The 19,178-nt window shown below is 35.1% G+C and overlaps 1 protein-coding gene across 3 annotated transcripts in view; it reads right to left on the bottom strand.

Moving 5' to 3' along the window:
- The window catches only part of LOC138708144 (dynein axonemal intermediate chain 3-like), a 61,269-nt gene extending 48,007 nt beyond the window's left edge, over window positions 1-13,262 (bottom strand). The window contains exons 1-4 of one of the 3 annotated variants that reach the window (XM_069838374.1): window positions 13,123-13,262; window positions 7,504-7,694; window positions 4,878-5,020; window positions 1,255-1,434 (exon numbers count right to left, since the gene is read on the bottom strand). In XM_069838374.1, coding sequence (XP_069694475.1) covers window positions 1,255-1,434; window positions 4,878-5,020; window positions 7,504-7,693 — 513 coding nt within the window. In that variant the 5' untranslated portion in view covers window position 7,694; window positions 13,123-13,262. Of the gene's footprint in view, window positions 1-1,254; window positions 1,435-4,877; window positions 5,075-7,503; window positions 7,695-13,122 lie in introns of those variants that run through there. The other 2 variants (XM_069838376.1, XM_069838375.1) reach the window with 2 other exon arrangements.
- Window positions 13,263-19,178: the final 5,916 nt, after the last annotated feature.

Raw genomic sequence — 19,178 nt, 5'->3', positions numbered from 1 at the left:
TATAAGGGTTAGCGCAATAGATCTCAATAGGTCGCAGTGCTGGGCCATCCGTGCCCCCCTCAGTTAAATTCCATTCCATTCCATACATTTCTACTATGTGTAAATTCACTATTTAATAGTACATTATGCAACGAGCCTATAATGATAGTAATTAAGACGCGAGTATGTTTGTTTATGAAATGAGCGCAAGAGAGTTTCATAATTTTCATACGAGCGTCTTAATTACCATTATAGGCAAGTTTCATACGACTTTTTATGCTCGACCATATTTCTAACTTGAAATTATTCAGAAGTATTCATTTTATTTGTATCTGACAGAAGATCGGAAGTGACCTTGTTCATAGCTCGTGAATTGTGAGATGTGCGCAGACGCGAAAGTATTGATTTTTTCCGTGGAACAATAATGTCATTGACCTTGATGTAACGTAACATGAACTAATTTTGATATAACCTGGAAATTGATTTAGAATTGAAAAACGAGATGACAAATTGAATTTATTTGAATATTATTTACAATTAACGCTAATTATTATAGTAACAGAACATAACCTTCTGCGACAGTATTGGATTTCAAGCCTCCGTGACGTTTCCCTCGTTGTCTTTCGATTGCATATCCGAGAATAATCGAAAACCTGAACTTTAATGAATAGGTGTATTTTAATGACATGCATTAAAGGACTGCTACCAGGTGTATAATTACTACATTTCGGCATGGTCGAGCATAAACATATATAAAATATTACACCTTTCCATTTCAGAGAAACTGAAAACTTGTCGAATGTGAGAAATGATGACAGTGTAGGCCAAGATTATAATGTAATTTAAAATGTAATCATATGTATACATGTATGTATGTATTTCATTACAAATTAGATGAGCAGCCATGTGACCTGTCTGTGCTTTCTCATTTCGCCCATTCCTACAGATTATAAGATGAATTTTTAGTCAGTTATTTAATGATGCTGTAAAGTAGTACCAGATTATTTAGTCAATATGATTGGTGATTGCAAGATGGTATTTGTCAAGATTAGGCTGAAGGATTCGTCATGGCATTACCTGCCATTCGCCTTACAGTTGGGGGAAAAACTCGATTAGGTATATAAACCAATTGGGAATCGAACTGACGCCCAAGCAGAGCCTCAGATCAGCAGACAAACGTGTTGCCACGTGAGCTATGCCAGTGGCCTACGAGATGTTGATCCTGTTATTGATATGATTTCGACTTCTACAAAAGTGAAAGCATGTTGTACTCACCAGCGCAAGACGATATTTCAACTTATTGGGTGTAAGTGAGATCTTCTCCTCCACCAGCTTTAATTTATTGCAGAGATCCCACACCACAACCTGACCGCTGCTACAGCCACCGACTAGAAGATTCTCATTGAATGGGCAGAACTGAAGAGCATGAACTTCACGTGGGCTTCGCAGTATCAGCTGAATTTAATAAAACAACATATATTGAGAAAACACAGAACTTGAAATCTTTACTCAAACATGCAATTACTTTCATCAAGGTATCATCCGATGCTGTTCAATAGCAATATAAACGTACATTAATTATATCAATACATTCCTAGTTTTTAAGTTCATAATTAAAGTACTGTATTTACTCACATATAATCGGACCATCGGATCTGTGCCCCGTAAGATATGCGAACTGAACCCTAATTCCTTCTCAGCCTCGGTAATTCATTTCTCTCCCTGCATTCCTATCTCTCTCTTTTCTATCTCTCTCCCTTTCTGTCTCCCACTACTCACAATTTTGGCCTTCTTGCAGGACAGTTTACAATATTTGCACTTGCAGTCCAGTGTTGTCACCTCAACATGAATACTGTAGCACGGAGTGGCGAAAGAAATATTATTAAGTACGTAATAGCATTTTGCGATGAAGAGAAACAAACAGGTCAATATCTGTTTCCTATAAATCAGGCAACGAAAAGAGCAACTGATATCACAGGTGAGGATTATTTTATTTCAATTGATTATGTATTTAAATTATTTACTTAACTAATACTAATAATACAACATTTTATGTAATTTATATGGACAGTTCAGAACTCCTAATAAAGAAAATCAGGAGAGAGGGAGTCTGTGCAGGAGATGAAAAGCTAGAATCACCAGAGAAGAACAGACCAAGGGAACTTTTAATTATTGTAGATGATATGAACAGATGTATTTTAAGAAGAAAGATACAAGAATTTTATACTGTTCAGAAAGAAGTTTCAACATTGAATAAATTACTGAAAAGTAATAATTTCCAAGGTTGGAGAGAAAACTACAGAAAGTGATTCGAGACATGGGATTTAGGTTTAAAAAATGTAGAAATACAAGATGTATTTTGATTGAAAGAAATAACATTGTAGCATGGAGGACCAGTTATTTATGACACCGTTTGACGGAAGTTTGGCAACATCCCTATTCGGCAAGGTTCGTGGCCTGCTGTTTAACATGGTGGAATGGAGTGAGTACAGGCGTTAACTTTTCCAAGAACGACGACAGCGCTGAAGGGGCACAGATCCGATGGTCCGACAATAATTTCCCCTTCTTTCTCAAAATTCTGAGGTGAAAAGTCGGGGAGAGAGAATTTAAGCTAGGACCACAAAATATCGAGAATAATCTGGTTATAAATAAGAGTAAACAATTCATGTACTAATCAAATGAATTTTTCACATTATATGCCTACAAATATACATACAATTTCAGTAATTATGGAGATTTCGTGGCTTTTACTTGTACTGCTTTATGTCAGCTCTAATGCCACTAGCCTGACCTTGACTAATCTCAGATAATGTATCGTAATTAATTTCGAGCGTAAAATATTTGTATCAAAATTAAATTAACTAAACGTGCATGTACGGTACTATACACTCCACTACTTTCATTAGAGAACAAATCCTGATCATCCACATTTTATATTATAGAAGAGATGAATAATGACATTGGATTTTCTGTGCTCATTTTTTTCGAAACTTGGAATCTTCACGAAAAACGCTCTTGATGAGAAAAGGAGTGTCTAATTTTATTCAATGTAAGAGCGGGAAATTACATGAGGAAAATAAACTTCTGAAAAACATGTTCTAAAAATCTTGGATTGGAAAATTAGTCAAGGGAGGAAATTACGCTAGTAAATGAAGAGTTCAATACAAGAATGATGGATGTCATTTGGAATACATTTTGCAGGAGAAGCAATTGAAAGTTTCAAATGCTTAGTGCTCAAAGCTTAACTGTGATTTTCCGATCATTACTGGACAATGACTATCAGTGTTAATGCCATATAACTCTCTATGTACATTCTATATGTCTTAAGCTATGCATTGACAGTTTTGGTTCATTTTCGACAAGAAAGTGACATCCATCATTCTTGCAGTGGACTCTTCAAATATGGTAATATATTTATCATATTCACATTCTCTTGAAAATCTAATTGACTTTACAATCGAACTATCATGAAGAAAGAACATTGAATAAGAGGCAAGAAAGGAGGAAATGACATAGGAGAGCTAAGGTTCTACCTTACAAATAGAGTCTGATTGTGCTGTTTCATCAAAGGCCTTATGCTTTGGATAAGAGTGATAAATCATGAACAAAAAGATGATGATAATGATGATGATGATATAAGGAGGTGGTTAACAGCAGTGACAATTATAATTATTCCTATATATGTCCATGGTAGAATTTTATCTACAGTAGGGCAGCTAAATTTGTTAAAGGTAAAAGAGAAGATGGAAATGATACGATAAAAGAACTTAAATGGGAAACTTTGGAAAACAGACGTAGGAAAACTAGAATAACATCATTGTATAGAGCACATCTAGGTCAGAAAGCATGGGTAGACATAACAGCTCGGTTAGAAAAGCCAACGTACTATGGTAGGAACGATCATGATTTTAAAATCAAATGTAGGAAACAGAAAACGGATGTAGGTAAATTCTCATTTTTAAATAGAACTATAAATGATTGGAATGACCTACCTGAGGGCTGTCCTTCCTTTAGGAGATTCAAGAATAACTTAAAAAGTTGTGTATAAAGTGCAAATTAAAATTAAGGTGACATCTAACATTTAATTTTTTAAGGTGACATGTATTTATTTAGCCTGACGAGTTACTCCCTTCGTTTGAATTGTAAATTATTTAAAAATAGCGTGTAAGAGGGCCTTAGACTAGAAATGTTTAGCTTAAATGTAGTTCTGTTTATAAGCATGCATAAGGGTGTAATTATTTGTCTTATTTGAACTGTTGTATCAGTGAAGCGAGGTGAGTCAGTGAAGTTATGGTTTTACAGTGCAGTGAATAGTTCCGATCAGTGATAATTTATAGCGTCAATGAAATGTGTTCTATAGTGTCAGTGAAATGTGTGCTAAAGTGTCAGTGAAATGCGTCATAGTGCCACTACAGTGAGTGAGATGAGAGTAAAGTGAAAGACTATTGAAACTTATGTAGGGCCTATACATATGTACGTTGTATTGTAAAATTAGGTTATTTTATGTTTTATTATTAATTGTAATTATTGTGTTAAATTGTATTGTGTATTCTTATTGTATTGTGTATATAACTGTATTGTGTATTGTATAATTGTATTGTGTATTTTATAATTGTATTGTGTATTGTAATTTTATTGTGTATTGCTTATCATTTTATTGTGTATTGTTTATATTGTGTATACCACTGCCACCAGATGCTTGCCCACTTGCAGTGTAAATAAATACATACATACATCAATACAACCGTGAAGTAAATCAGGATTTCACCGAATAGTTGAATTTTTTCACTTGTAAGGAGAAAATTTTTACCTGGGTAGATATTCATTGCCATCATGAAATGAAATTATTTCTAAGGAAACATAATTCTAAAATTTAAATTTTATCTACAGATACTCACCCTAGGGTTAAGCATATCAACAAAACTCCAAATGAGCACAGGATTGGTAGAGAAAACATCTTGCAGAACTACGTCACTGGCATTCCCATCACTACAAAGAGAGCTGGCATCTGAGTGGTCAACATATGCGCATGCCATCACACCTGCCAGAAATCATGCCAACTTAGCCTGTCCAAACATCCCTGTGGTGTCACAAACTTTAAATAAACAGAGATGACGATGCTTAATGATACACAAAGAAAATTATTAAAAATGAAATAGAAACCCTAATCTTTCACAAATTGAGTTGTAGTACTGTGTATTAAACATTGTATTATTATATTCAATTTTACACCTTCCAGTTAGAATTATTTTCAACAATATGATATACAGTAAAACCCCGACAAGACGCTGTTCAAGGGACCGGGTGTAAACCGCATATTAACCGGGACCGCATATTAGGTGGGTATACTAATTTTGACTTACATACAGTATATATATTAGTATTTTTCTTTATTGAAATACATAATTCATGAAAGGTAATACAGTATTACTCCATTATGTAATTACTGTACTGTACGTCAAGGACATTTACAATAAGTACTGTACTTGATTCTTTCGAAAAAAAGAAAAAGTCATTTATAGATGTTTGCCGTGTGTGTGTATTCCAAGTCCTCATGTTTACTACACTTCAGTTTCTGTGATTACATCCTCCCGACGTCGCAGCTGTAGTGATTGAGTCGCGTTTTTTTATTGCCGTTCTTAATGTCGATGATGGGATTCCTAATGCATCAGAGAGTTGTTTCTGAGTAAGAGTACTGTTCTCATCGTACTTTCGTAACATTTCCAATTTTTTTCGACACAGAAAGCACTTTTTGTTTAAAATTCATTATAATCACATTCACAGACACTTCAATACACTAAAGGACAAAAAACTGCCCAGCAAAAAATTCCAGAATTTGATTACAGCCGAGTGAGGAATGCTGTTTGAGAGAGAGGCTTAGCAAGAGGGTGAGGTATTGTAACTGTATGTAGGCTTAACCGCGCAGGTAAGGAGTCGAATAAGAGTGCGTAACAAGAGGGTGGGGTACACTAAGGTATGAAGTATGAAGGTTTAAATGCGCAGGTAAAAGGTCGAATACCAATACTTTTCAGGTTAATGGCACCAGTGAGTTCAATGACCAAGAAGTTTCATTGCTGTTACAGTACATTGCTGAAAATTACATCGAAAATATCCCACAAAACAGCGTATTATGCAGGACTTGAGAGCAATAAACAGGGTAATTTATTAAGGCGTTATATATGAAATGTGCAGGGACCGAACAAAAAAGGTGTATTACACGGGATAGCGTAATAAGTGGGTGCATCTTATCGAGGTTTTACTGTATACTGCAATGCTGTATGAGGATGCATTCTTATTTGAGTCATTCTACAAAAAAGGTAACTTTTAGGAGATAAAAATTCAAAATAAAAAATATTAACAAAACAATCAGAAATTAATTTTCTATCCTATATTATTCCTCCTTTGAATTACAATATGGATGAATACTAGAGCCCTGATTTGTGCGTGAAATGCATGTTCTTTTTTTATATAATTGAAAGTATGCATAAATGCTATACTGTACTTTGCAAGTCACACCTTCACAGACAATTTGACCAGTGTTTCATATTCCATATTTTAAACTTTCAATGCAAAAACGCATATTTTACTCGTGAATGTGGTATTACATTATAATTTTCCCCTTTAGCTAATTACTAGTATTATGCGAAATTCAGTGAAGAGAAAACAGTGTTAGTTTCCTTAAATACAGAAGATGCAGCTAGCATTGCAATAGCTCAGGAATATTTTCTGAAGATGGCATCGAGAAAAAGTTCCCCTCCCCCTTTTACCTACCTACAATTATTACTAAACCAGTATTTTGCCAAGTTAAAATATTCATAGTTCTATCAATCTTCTTAAAATATCCAGCTGTTTGCTGACAACAAAGTCCACTATAGTCCATTGTAGTCTATTCAGTTTTTGTTTTTCATGAGAAATGAGGGGTATTTTGATCGGTGTTCATTATAGATGCCTGTTGCTAGTAGCCAGAGTTGGGGTGTAGTCAATATATACTGCAGAGCTGTGTCTTCTGCAACTGATACTGATGATTTTAATTTACTTCTTTTGTGGTTTATGGATAGACAGTATAGAAGAATGTGTTCCAGATCTTCAGCATGATTATTACACCACAGACAAGTAGGATTATCAGAAATGTGAAATTGGTGTAGGTACAATTATGTGACAATGTGACCTGTTCTGGCTCTTGTTAAAAATATCTGAACATGTCTGGGCAAGTTTTTAGTACATTTCCAAGTCATTTCGTTTCTTTTGTATGGAATTCATAGATCTAGATTTTGTTAATATGACATTACTTGAATGTGTGAAGTATCAAAACTTATGTAAACTTAAATTTCCTTGATTTTGTATTCATTTTAAGTTGTCCCTTCAAAATGTAAAATTCATGTTTCATTGTATAATTTTTTGGCACACAGATTCCACTTAAACTAAAAAGGTATTGAAGCCAAGTCTTTTGGATAATGACATGTTCTAATCCATAATATGAATTTTATAATATAAGAGAAGGTGGTTATGGACATCATTACTAACCTGTCCACATTGGATGCCATGCTGCAGCTGAGACCAACTTTCCTTTGCATCTTTTTACATCCATAAAAGATTGGTATTCACTGTATGTAATCTGCTTAGGTGTCTGCTCAGCTTGTTTATCTACGATTAGGTTAGAATAGTCATCTTTGTATAAATCAAACACACTGTTGTACTTAACAACGTCTGTCATGCTGAAAAAATTAAAATAAGTTGAAATGAAGATTACAACATAAACAAAGCATTACAGGCCATTCACCCCATGAATGGCGATACATGCATGTATACACATAACTAAGGAATTTTGCATTGCTCAGGCATTTCTCTTTTGAACGAGCAAATTCCCAATGTACTTAGTCCACTTTATAATCTGAAATCTCCCCACACACGTGACCCACAACATATCAATACTCTTCCTTCACCCCCTACTTTTCAATTTGATGTCACCTAGACGTTTTGTAAACACATTTGCTAACATTTGTTGCCTGTCTCTCTACAGCTCCGGACATACACATCCTCTGCATCTGCTCCGTAAGTACGTCAGTTTACCTTCGTGGTTTTTTTACATCCCCACCATTTCGCTTTGTTTTCTTTTTTTCAAAATTTCCAAATAGTTTTCCACATTAACCTACCCCAATCTGAATTTCACGTACAGTAAAACCCCGATAAGATGCTCTTCAAGGGACCGGGTGTAAAACGCGTATTAACCGGGACCGCGTATTAGGCGGGTATACTAATTTTGACTTATATACAGTATCTATTAGCATTTTTCTTTATTGAAATACATGATTCATGAAAGGTAATACAGTATTACTCCATTATGTAATTACTGTACTGTATGTCAAAGACATTTACAATAAGTACTGTACTTAATTCTTTCGAAAAAAAAAAAGCCATTTATAGTTGTTTGTCATGTGCGTGTACTCCAAGTCCTCATGTTTACCACACTTCAGTTTCTGCAATTACATCCTCCCGACTTCGCAGCTGTAGTGATTCAGTCGCGATTTCTTATTATCGTTCTTAATGTCGATGATGGGATTCCTAATGCATCAGAGAGTTGTTTCTGAGTAAGAGTACTGTTCTCATCCTACTTTCGTAAGATTTAATATTTTTCCGACACAGAAACGGCTTTTTGTTTAACACTCATTGTAATCACATTCACAGACACTTCAATACACAAAAGGACAACAAACTGCCCAGCAAAAATTTCCAGAATTTTATTACGGCCGAGTGAGGAATGCTGTTTGAGAGAGCGGGTTAACAAGAGGATGAGGTATTGTAACTGTACATAGGCTTTAACCACGCAGATAAGGAGTCGAATAAGAGAGCATAACAAGAGGGTGGGGTATACTAAGGTATGAAGTATGAAGGTTTAAATGTGCAGGTAAAGGATTGAATACTAATACTTTTCAGGTTATGGCACCAGTGAGTTCAATGTTTCATCGCTACTACAGTACATTGCTGAAAATTACATTGAAAATATACCACAAAAACAGTGTATTATGCAGGACTTGAGCGCAACAGGGTATTTTATAAAGGCGTTATATATGAAATGTGCAGGGACCAGGCAAAAAAGCGTATTACACGGGATAGTGTAATAAGTGAGTTTTTACTGTATTTATTTTCAGACTACAAGGCACTATCTGTTGCAAACATTTTGTCTTCCCTTAAATGCATGAAGCAATGTAATCAACTGTGTTTCAATATGTTTTAAAGTTAATTGTATCAACACTCCAGAGCTGATATTCTTGTAAATGCAGTCATCATGCTACTATTCCGTTACGTATTTTGCAAACACATTTGTATCTGATACTTGTAATTCTTACGAACATATGTCTCATGACATTACTATATGATGCTCTTGCTTCTCTCACATTCTTTCCCTCTAATATAAGTTCCCAATGATTAATTCCTGTCAATACGTAACCTTACTTCTTTAAATATAGGTATTATTGTTAACATTCTAAGTTTTATCCTATTTCAACCTTTTTTAAGCAATGACATTTTATGCACCCTTGTTGTTATAACTTAGAATCTGGGGAGCAGATGAAAAGGAGTTAACAAAAATATATGTTAAGATCTGTCACAAGTTTCTTCTTTGCCTGCAAGAGTTTTACGTTTCTACTGCAATACAAAAATTTTTACAGCAGCTTGACAACATTGCAGGATCAGTCACACAAATTATCATAGAGGCAGCGAAAGTATCTGGTCCTTAAAACAAATGAATATATGGTGGAATGAGGAACTGACCAAAATTAGAAAGCAGCAATGATTAGCTCGCGAAAACTGAAGCAACAAATCCATACAAGACAGAATAAATAAAGAATCAGCAAAATTAACGAAAGTGATCTCTAAATACAAACGGAAAAGTTAGAAGACGTTTATTAACTCAATAAACCACAATACTTCACCACCCACTACTATAATAGATAAATATAGAAGTAATTGAAGTTCACAACAGACTAATTGAGGCAGTAGCTGGAAAAAGGGCCCATAAGCAAAAGTCATGTTGTGAGAAAACAAAGATTGAAAGATTTATTTTTATGTAATTGGGATTTGAATGCACTTTTATCAAAATAACAATTTACATACTGTTACAATAATATTTGTCTACAAGTTTGTGTTAAATAATGCATTCTGACTTTAATAGCGTTATAAATACTGTATATACATTTTATTGGAGCATTTTATAGGCCCTTTTTCCAGAGAACAAGTTTATGTTATCAAAATACTTTCAACATGATTATATTTTAGCAGAAGTTAAACATCAGCATTGAACAGCGCACATTACAGAGGTTTACAAGTTTAAAATCATTTTAGTAAAATTATATTTCTTACATATATCTCATAGTTACTGTCGTACGCCGGTCTCCGTGGTCGTTCCTCTCCGACGTGTTGTCGAGGTGGGGAGGGGAAACGGGAGTGACGTGACAAGATGGCTGTCGCTTGTGGGTGGGGGTAATAATAAGGAACTGTGGTGAAGTTTAAAGGAAAGACTGTTTTAAAGTAACATTTGTTTATTACAGAAATAGCTAACAAAGAAAGTATAACTGTGGTTCCTCCTAGTCCTGTGGTAGGGGTAACGGGAGAGTCGTGATAGAAATTTATAGTTTAGAAATTCGTCCTTGAGGCTTCGATGCGAGGAGAGTTATGAGGGGTAATAGTACAGTACGACTTGAATGAAAGGGAGGTAGGGGTAACGGGAGTGCCTGGGGAAAATCGGCTTGCTTTCATGTGTGTTGTGGGGTGGGCAGGATAACGAGAGAGATGGAATCGGGATGATGGTTGATTCTCTAGGTCGAAGGATCAAACACAGCGTACTGTGCGACTTATCGACGTTCGAGAACACACCCCTTTGGATTCGGAGGATCAACACAGCGTACTATGCGACTTACCGACTCCAAGAGGGGGAGGAATGGTGGCCCCTAGCATTCGGAGGATCAACACAGCGTACTATGCGACTTACCGACACTAGAGGGGGGGGGGAGTTCAGGAGAGGACTGTGGTTTATGAACAAGCCGGGATAAGTGGGGAGTCGAAGTCAGGAAGAGAAGTGGATGGGTTGGAGGTAGTGATGAGACTAGTAGCGAGACGAGAATAAAATAAGTTTAGAATACGTAAGAAATGAGGAAGATTCGGCTGGTGTAGGAAAGTATCCAGGAGACAGGGGCGCAGCTTGGCTCCCTGTTCCCGGAGTGGTGGCCGTGTGTAGACACGTCCGAACAAAAGACAATCATAGCGTAAGCCTGGTTGGAAGACTGCTGCCAGTGACGGAGGATGCGTTAGAGCTACCTCTTTGCCATCTGGTGAACGAGTGGCCTGGCCTTGTGTCCAAGCCATATTTATACCCCTCGGAACAATGGTGGTTGAGGACGCCGTTGACGTCACAGTGCCTGGGGATATCTATACTGCCAACGTGACTCGTCGCCGCGCGATCTTTGCTTTCTCCCTCACAAGAGGGAAAAAGCGAGCCAACCTGCTTTCTGAGAGAGAGAGAAAGCAGCGACTCTCATTTGCGCGGGTAGGTTTGAACTGTTTAAAGTAGGACGCACGGGCATCGAGAATTGATATACACAACATTACATCACAAATTGTACCGAGTATGTGAAAACCAAGAATATCTGATGGGTACAGAATACAAATTACAGGTTATTTAGTATTAATCTAGAATGGACTTACACTCACTTCAAAGTTTACATTTTAATACACGTCCTGGATGGACTCACACTCACTTTAAGAATCATCTTCAGAGTTCCACAACTACGCAAGTGTGTGAGGGGTTCATTCAATTAGCTACTCTTCCCTCTGTTTACAAGATATTGAAACGAAACTACGTAAGCAAGTAGATTTTAAAACAGAGAATCGAATTAAATGTTCTCCCGAAAAAGGGCCTATAGACCTATGGGCCCATTTTCCGGCTACCGCCTCAATTGATCATTTAAAGGACATTTCTGGAAAAAAATGTCACTGAAGATCTGAAAAAATCAGCGAAAAATAATTAATTCATAATTCTAACAGAAGATTAATCCCTTTCAACGGAACTGCGACTCTTATTTTTCCACAAGACCCAGCACACACTTTTCACAGTAACACAACTGCCACTAGCCATCACGAAACTTGACCACTCGGCAACAAAACACAGATGTTAGGTCCTTTTTATAATGTCCATTTTACTATGTCCATTACATAAAAGTCCATAAATATATGTCCTATGAAGTGTATGTCCACTTTATTTTAGTCCAATTGCACAAATTTTATGTCCACATTTTTACGTCCACTACATGATTGTACAATACATTATGTCCATCTACAAATTTACTTCAATTCCCTACTCAATCTCTTCTGCCTGTTCATCTTCATACAGCTTCAGATGATAATTGATAGCTTTGAGGTAAGTTCTGATTGTCCTTCTTCATTGTAGTGGTTTCAATTCCAAACAATATCATCTACTCGACTTAAATTTTGTAGGTACGATCTTTTAATAGGGTGTCGCACATTCAAATGCCTGCCAAGCAGTTGGATTATTATAATTTCATTATTCCTTTGGTTTTTCTTGATAAATTCCATGAATTTCCAGACCGACACGTGATGTGTCACGATGTGTTTCTGAAAGCGATTGTGCCAGTCCTTGACTATGTTAGTTGTTCGATGTTGTCCTGCCAGAACCTGACTATAAGTATTCCATATTTCAGGTGGGAATCTAGGTGGCATTGCTCTTCTTCTTCCTCGAACAGATAGATGTTCCTCGGATATAAGTTCTTTCCATGTACAATGCTAAATCCAACATATATGGCTCAATATTATCTATAAGGCTATCGAAAACAGCCTGAATATCTTCCAGTGATACAAAAGGAACTGACTTAAATAAAAGTGGACATAAATGAAGGTGGACTTGAATAAAAATAGACATAACAGTCATGGACCCAAACAAATGGACGCACATAAAATGTGGACATAAATGAAAGTGGACAAAAAATGGTAGAGGACAGAAGTCATATGGACATGGTTTCAATGGACTTAACGTCTTGGAAGCCTCGGCAACTAAAGAAGACCTAATGCATAAAGCTATACTACATAATGTCTCCCATTCATTAGATATAAATTAACTTGTTAGTTAATTACCTTCCTGAAATGTCTTGCAGGAATTGTCACATATTTCTTGCTAATTCTTCATCCTCGATTTCCTTCTGAGCATCCACGTGATATTCGTATTGCGTCCAAACAGGTGATGGAAGTGCTGGATCAGTCTGAGCTATTGAGACATTCTCTTCTGGAATCGCCTAAAACATTTGAAGGAAAAACTTCAGATATTTCGAGATAGCTATCACGAACACTTTAACATCAATGGATGCGTCAAAATTTCAACCAGTTAACACAAAATTAAATAGATTTAATTGGATTCATTTCTAAGTAAATGGTCAATTTTTTGGTCCTGCAGAATATATCTGTTATGGTAACAATGCTTTTTAGAGGAGAAAAATTTGGAATACTGTAAGCAGACAATGTAAACAACGTCAGATGAATACAGTATGTGTAAGATGTACAGATAAATTCACATAAATAAGTGTACAGAGAAATAAAATTATTTCATTTCTACACAATTATTTTTGCTTATAACTATCAACTCAGTCATTTCTGGACCATGGTTCCTTATCTCAAAAATTGATACATGTGCCCTTCGCCATCATCCCTGAAAGTCTGTAACACCACCTCATATATATATACACACACACACACACATACAAATATACATAATTATATATCTATTATCAGGCAGTATATCTGTCGTAAAGATATGTCAGAGGAAGAACAATTGTTTGTATGCATCTGAAGTCTGACTACTGTAATATGTAGCTAGTCGGTGATGTAGGCAATGGAGGGGGAAAGGAACTGGCCACACTACCCCATTATCTCCTGGCCTAGTTCCCTCATAAGTGGTGCCTTCTTGGTATCACTTGTCAGGTTCAAACCTATCTTCGGACAGTTGACTAAAAAACAACATCAATCATGTTACTAGAATATTAATAAAATTTCTCTTGTTACCTGAACTGCAACATCTACTCTTCTCCTTGTCACTGTCACATAGTTATATCTTCTTGGATCGAAGTATGTATAACAACCTTTCACATCGCCTACATTTCGATCTTGCAGTTCCTTTGGTAGATTCAGGCGATTAACTGGAACAAATGTTTGAGTTTCAAGCTGAAAGAAAATAAACTGATGTTTATAACCAAGATCACCATAACATAAATAATCTCTTTATATTATTTCATGGTAGAATGTGATTACTCTTCCAAAGAAATTAATTTGTTATGCCTACTTTTGTCCTTAAAACAAACAATACTGCTTTCCCAATTTATCGAGTGACTTTTGTATAACATACTGTAGGTATACACTTAATTACTTATGGCTTTTAAGGAATCCAGAGGTTCAGTGTCGCCCTCACAAATTCCAAATTCAACGTCGCAAATTTCTAGCGCAATAATTAATAATAGATCCCTATTAGAAACAACAACAACCAAATTTCTTGGCTTAAAAATCGATAATGTGTTAAATTGGAAAAATCATATTAAAGAAATTACCCCCAAACTAAATTCAGCTTGTTTTGACATTAGATCTATGCAAAAGATAGTAAATATCAATACCTTAAAAACAATATACTTTGCATACTTCCACTCGGTAATGAGCTTTGGAATAATATTCTGGGGAAATTCCACAGATAGTAACAGCATATTTCTATTACAAAAAAAGAGTAACTGGAATAATAGTAGGTTGCAAATCCAGGGAATCGTGTAGGAATATTTTCAAAAAACTACAAATAATCCCCATGGCTTGTCAGTATATCTTTTCATTAATAATCTTCCTCGTAAGTAATCGTGAAAACTTTGTAACTAATTCAACAGTTCATAGCATAAATACACGTCAAAAAAATGACTTTCATACTCCATCGGCAAGTCTATCATGCTATCAAAAAGAAGTGCGTTATATGGCAGTAAAAATTTTTAATAGCCTCCCTATCGATATAAAAAATGAAACTCAAAACATAAAATTATTTAGGGCCAAATTAAAGAAGTACCTAATTTTTCACACCTTCTATTCTGTAGGTGAATTCATGACATTCAATAACACTTCATGAAATTGATACTAAAACTTTTGTGTTCTACTAGCAGACTATATTGTAAATCTCGTCTGTATATATTTCATCTAGACTGTAACTATAAATTACGACTTTATAATAGTATTAAGTTTATTGACTTGTTTCATATTCTAGCTGTAAGCAATGTATGAATACCATGGAATGTTAATAAATACAATACAATACAATAAGCCCGCCATCAGTCCCTATCCTGAGGAAGATTAATCCAGTCTCAACAATCATATCCCACCTCTCTCAAATCCATTTTAATATTATCCCTTCATGTACGTCTTGGCCTCCCCAAAGGTCTTTTTCCCCCTATGGCCTCTCAACTAACACTCTAGATGCATTTCTGGATTCACCCATAAGTGCTACATGCCCTGCCCATCTAAAAAAAACGCACGCATGCACGCACACACAAAATGTATACATATTTATTCAGCTTGTACTTGCTATTTGGAAAAGAAAGTTTTACAAGAACAATGGAAGGAATCCACAATTGTACCTAACTTTAAGAAGGGGGAAAAGATTAACTGTATTAACTTTCGAGAAATATCACTTTTATTGGCATCATACAAAATTCTGTCCAATATTCTTTTGAGAAGATTAACTCCATATGTAGATGAAATTATTAGGGATCATCAATGTGATTTCAGACGTAGTAGGTTGACTACTGATCAGACTTTTTTTATATTCGAGACATATTGGGAGAAAAAATGGGAATATAAGGGCACAGTACATCAGCTATTCATGGATTTCAAAAAGGCATTTGACTTAGTTAAGAGAGAAGTTTTATATAATATAATTCTTCTATTATCTAAAAATAGTAGCAATGTGAAACTTCCCTAGTGATACAAAAGATACTCTTTCATTCACGATCTCAAAAATATTTCTGTGGATATAACAATAACAGACACACATCCCAAGTAATGGTGAATAGAAGGCTTCATATTTCACAACTGATACTGTACTTATACTTACTAAAGGCCTTCCATATTTGGGTTTGTTATCTTCAACGAATTTCTCACTACCCAATGACATCCATTCCTTTGGACTTTTGTACAAGAAGTTATACACCCTCCTTTCTTGTTCAGCTTTATCTCTCTCAATCATTTCAAGTAGTGATTTCCTGGCATCTTCCGTAATGGAGATGTAGAACTGATTTGGCTTTTCGGCAGTGAAAATATATCCCACTAATATTTCTTTACCTGAAAATTCCTAAAAATACACAATTACATTAATACGGGATTTTGTACTCTTATGGTGAATGTGATCAGAAATAGACTTTCACTACTTCTTAGAACTCAACACGTCCAATATTTCGAAATTATTTACAGGTTCCATTATAAGGACAGACAGGTATGACCACCAAAGGGGTCGCCTATTCTGTTGGGTTTATTATAACTGGTTACCCCAAACTCTATTGTTTATATAAGGTAACTAATTGCATCAATAACCTGAACATTACAAATGTGTGCTACTTGTGTTTCTGAAGACACTGTGATATCACAGTCTAGTATATACAGTCACGAAGCTTAATACTTACTAAATATGCAAACATAGACAGTTGAAATATGCATCCATAGATAGTTGCTCACCACCAGGATCGCTACTATCGCCTCATCACAGACCCTTTCCCCAGCAGACGATAAAATGTATTGTACTTTCGATGTCGTATTCTTTTGAAAAAATTAACACCTTCCTTCCAATATTAAAATGTGAAATATATAAGGTTTATATATTATTTTCATAAAGTATATATTATATTTTATAAACTCACCTTCCTGGATTTTTCGGAAGAAGGATAAATCTTACCTCTTTTTCTTACAATATTTACAATACCACAAACGTCTCCTTGTCCCATATTATTATTCAAATTATTGTATTTTAGCCATTTACAGTTATTACAACCGATAACGAACATTTCACAGTTTACACAACTTTTCACAACAAAGCGAAATACGGCACAGTCAATGCCTTTTCGATCTAGACCAGGCCATATTGTATGTTCGGGTTTTCTATTTCAGTGTATGTAGCTCAGTGAAATATTATATTATAACTTTATTGCATATCATTGCTAAGTTTTATTTAGTGTAATGTGTCCATAAGTTCCATTTACTTCTTGTTGCATAATATGTTGCAGAAATAATTACAAAACTGTGTTATTTTAATGTGAAGATAATTTTATGCATTAACATAATCTGTTCGCATCAACATTTTAAGTTTAGAATGGAAGATATTTTGAGGTTCAATAAAAACGAATTTATATTGTGATTTTAATTTAGCACATCTACCTTCCTTAACTGTAGACAGAAAATTTACCATACCACTCCTATGAAATTAGTGTACGTACGATTGTGTTACTTCGTCTCTTAGGTAGTAGATAAATACAATAATTCAGTACTCAATTGTAGTATTAAAATGCAGACAAATAGAATATGACGGGTGTCATACATGACATTATGTTTAATTATAATGTATAATTGCAAATATAGGAATATAAGTTAAATATAGTAAATATAACCTATACTTTCCATATGACATAACATACATTTGTAATGGCAGGGCATTGGAGACCACTAAAATTAGACAGAAATGGGCAACTGGGACAGTAAACATAACCTATAATTTCAACATATCTAAATATTCTTGCGGTGCAACTGAAAAATACTGAATCGTGCATAAAGCAATGTACAAGAATTTCGCAATATTTAATCGAAATAAAGGCAGGTATTACACATACGAACAACGTAATTTTCGCACCAAAAATAATATTACATCTTAACTCGCAAGGAATTATGTCTGAAGTGTCTCCTAATCATTGTTTTAAATTTTATTAATGCAATTACACTACATTTTAGAGAAATATATGTTACTCTATGCATTCGAATTAATTTATATGGTTGAAACGCCGCCCTTTGTGATCGGGTTAAGCGAGTCACATGGTCTGCTTTACGTCCTGTATTAGATCACGACACGGTCTATTGTTCCTAGTACTCACAGCGCTCCAAGCGGCTAGCAACTATCGTGAGAAATGCAAAACATCACCCCAAGCTTCGTGACTATATAGTAGACTGTAGTGATATACTGATTTTGAGGTCACTGTCCGAAATAAAGAGTTACCGATTTCAAGAGCAAATGGGAAGACCAGTGAAAGAAGGAAGGTTCCTGTGGATGAGTTCAAAAATAGGTAATGAATGAGAAAAAATAAAACCAGTTCACTTCTTTTAAGGAAAGTGTTCTTTCAAGTGATAAACTGAGTTGAGGGTTAGTATAGTTTTCATCTGTAGTAAATTAGATACTAGAAAACTAAGTATAAGCTAGTATTTTGATGGATACCATTCACTGAATAACCAGAAGTAACAGCGTGGTTAGTCATCTATCTACTGAGATTAGACAGTACAGATTTGTAAATAGACCCACTGTTCACCTAAATGAGACATTTCACTGTTACCCATTCTGTGGGTTTTGCTTATAGTTCTCATAGGAAATTGGGACCACATCAATTCTTAGTAGCAATAAATGACCTTCCTAAATTCATTAAAGCTATAACAATTATGTATGCTGATGACACTACATTCTTATGTTCTAGCTCTACTCTGAATGAATTACATAATCTAACCAACGATATTCTATCACAGATGGCTTTATGGTTTGAATCTAATGGTTTTTTGCTTAATCAAGAAAAAACTATCAATATAACTTTTACCCTAAATCATGTAATAAAAAGGACAACATACAAAATTATACCAAATTTCTAGGACTTTTTATAGACTCCAGTTTAACACCGGAAAAACATATCGAATATATATGCACAAAATTATCAAGAGTTATATATTTATTAAAGAAATTAGTGACTTGTGTTTCTCAAAATTATTTAAGATGTGCCTACTTTTTGTTCTTTCAGTCGATAATTAGGTATGCCTTAATTTTCTAGGGAAATGGTAGCAAAATTGGGAGTGTCTTGATTTTGCAAAAGAAAGCCATTAGAATTCTATGTCAATCAAACTATCTTGAACATTGTCGACCTCTTTTCAAACAA

The sequence above is a fragment of the Periplaneta americana genome, chromosome 10 (assembly GCF_040183065.1).
Source record: "Periplaneta americana isolate PAMFEO1 chromosome 10, P.americana_PAMFEO1_priV1, whole genome shotgun sequence".
Classification (NCBI taxonomy): domain Eukaryota; kingdom Metazoa; phylum Arthropoda; class Insecta; order Blattodea; family Blattidae; genus Periplaneta; species Periplaneta americana.
This window is presented reverse-complemented; position numbering and strand designations above follow the sequence as displayed.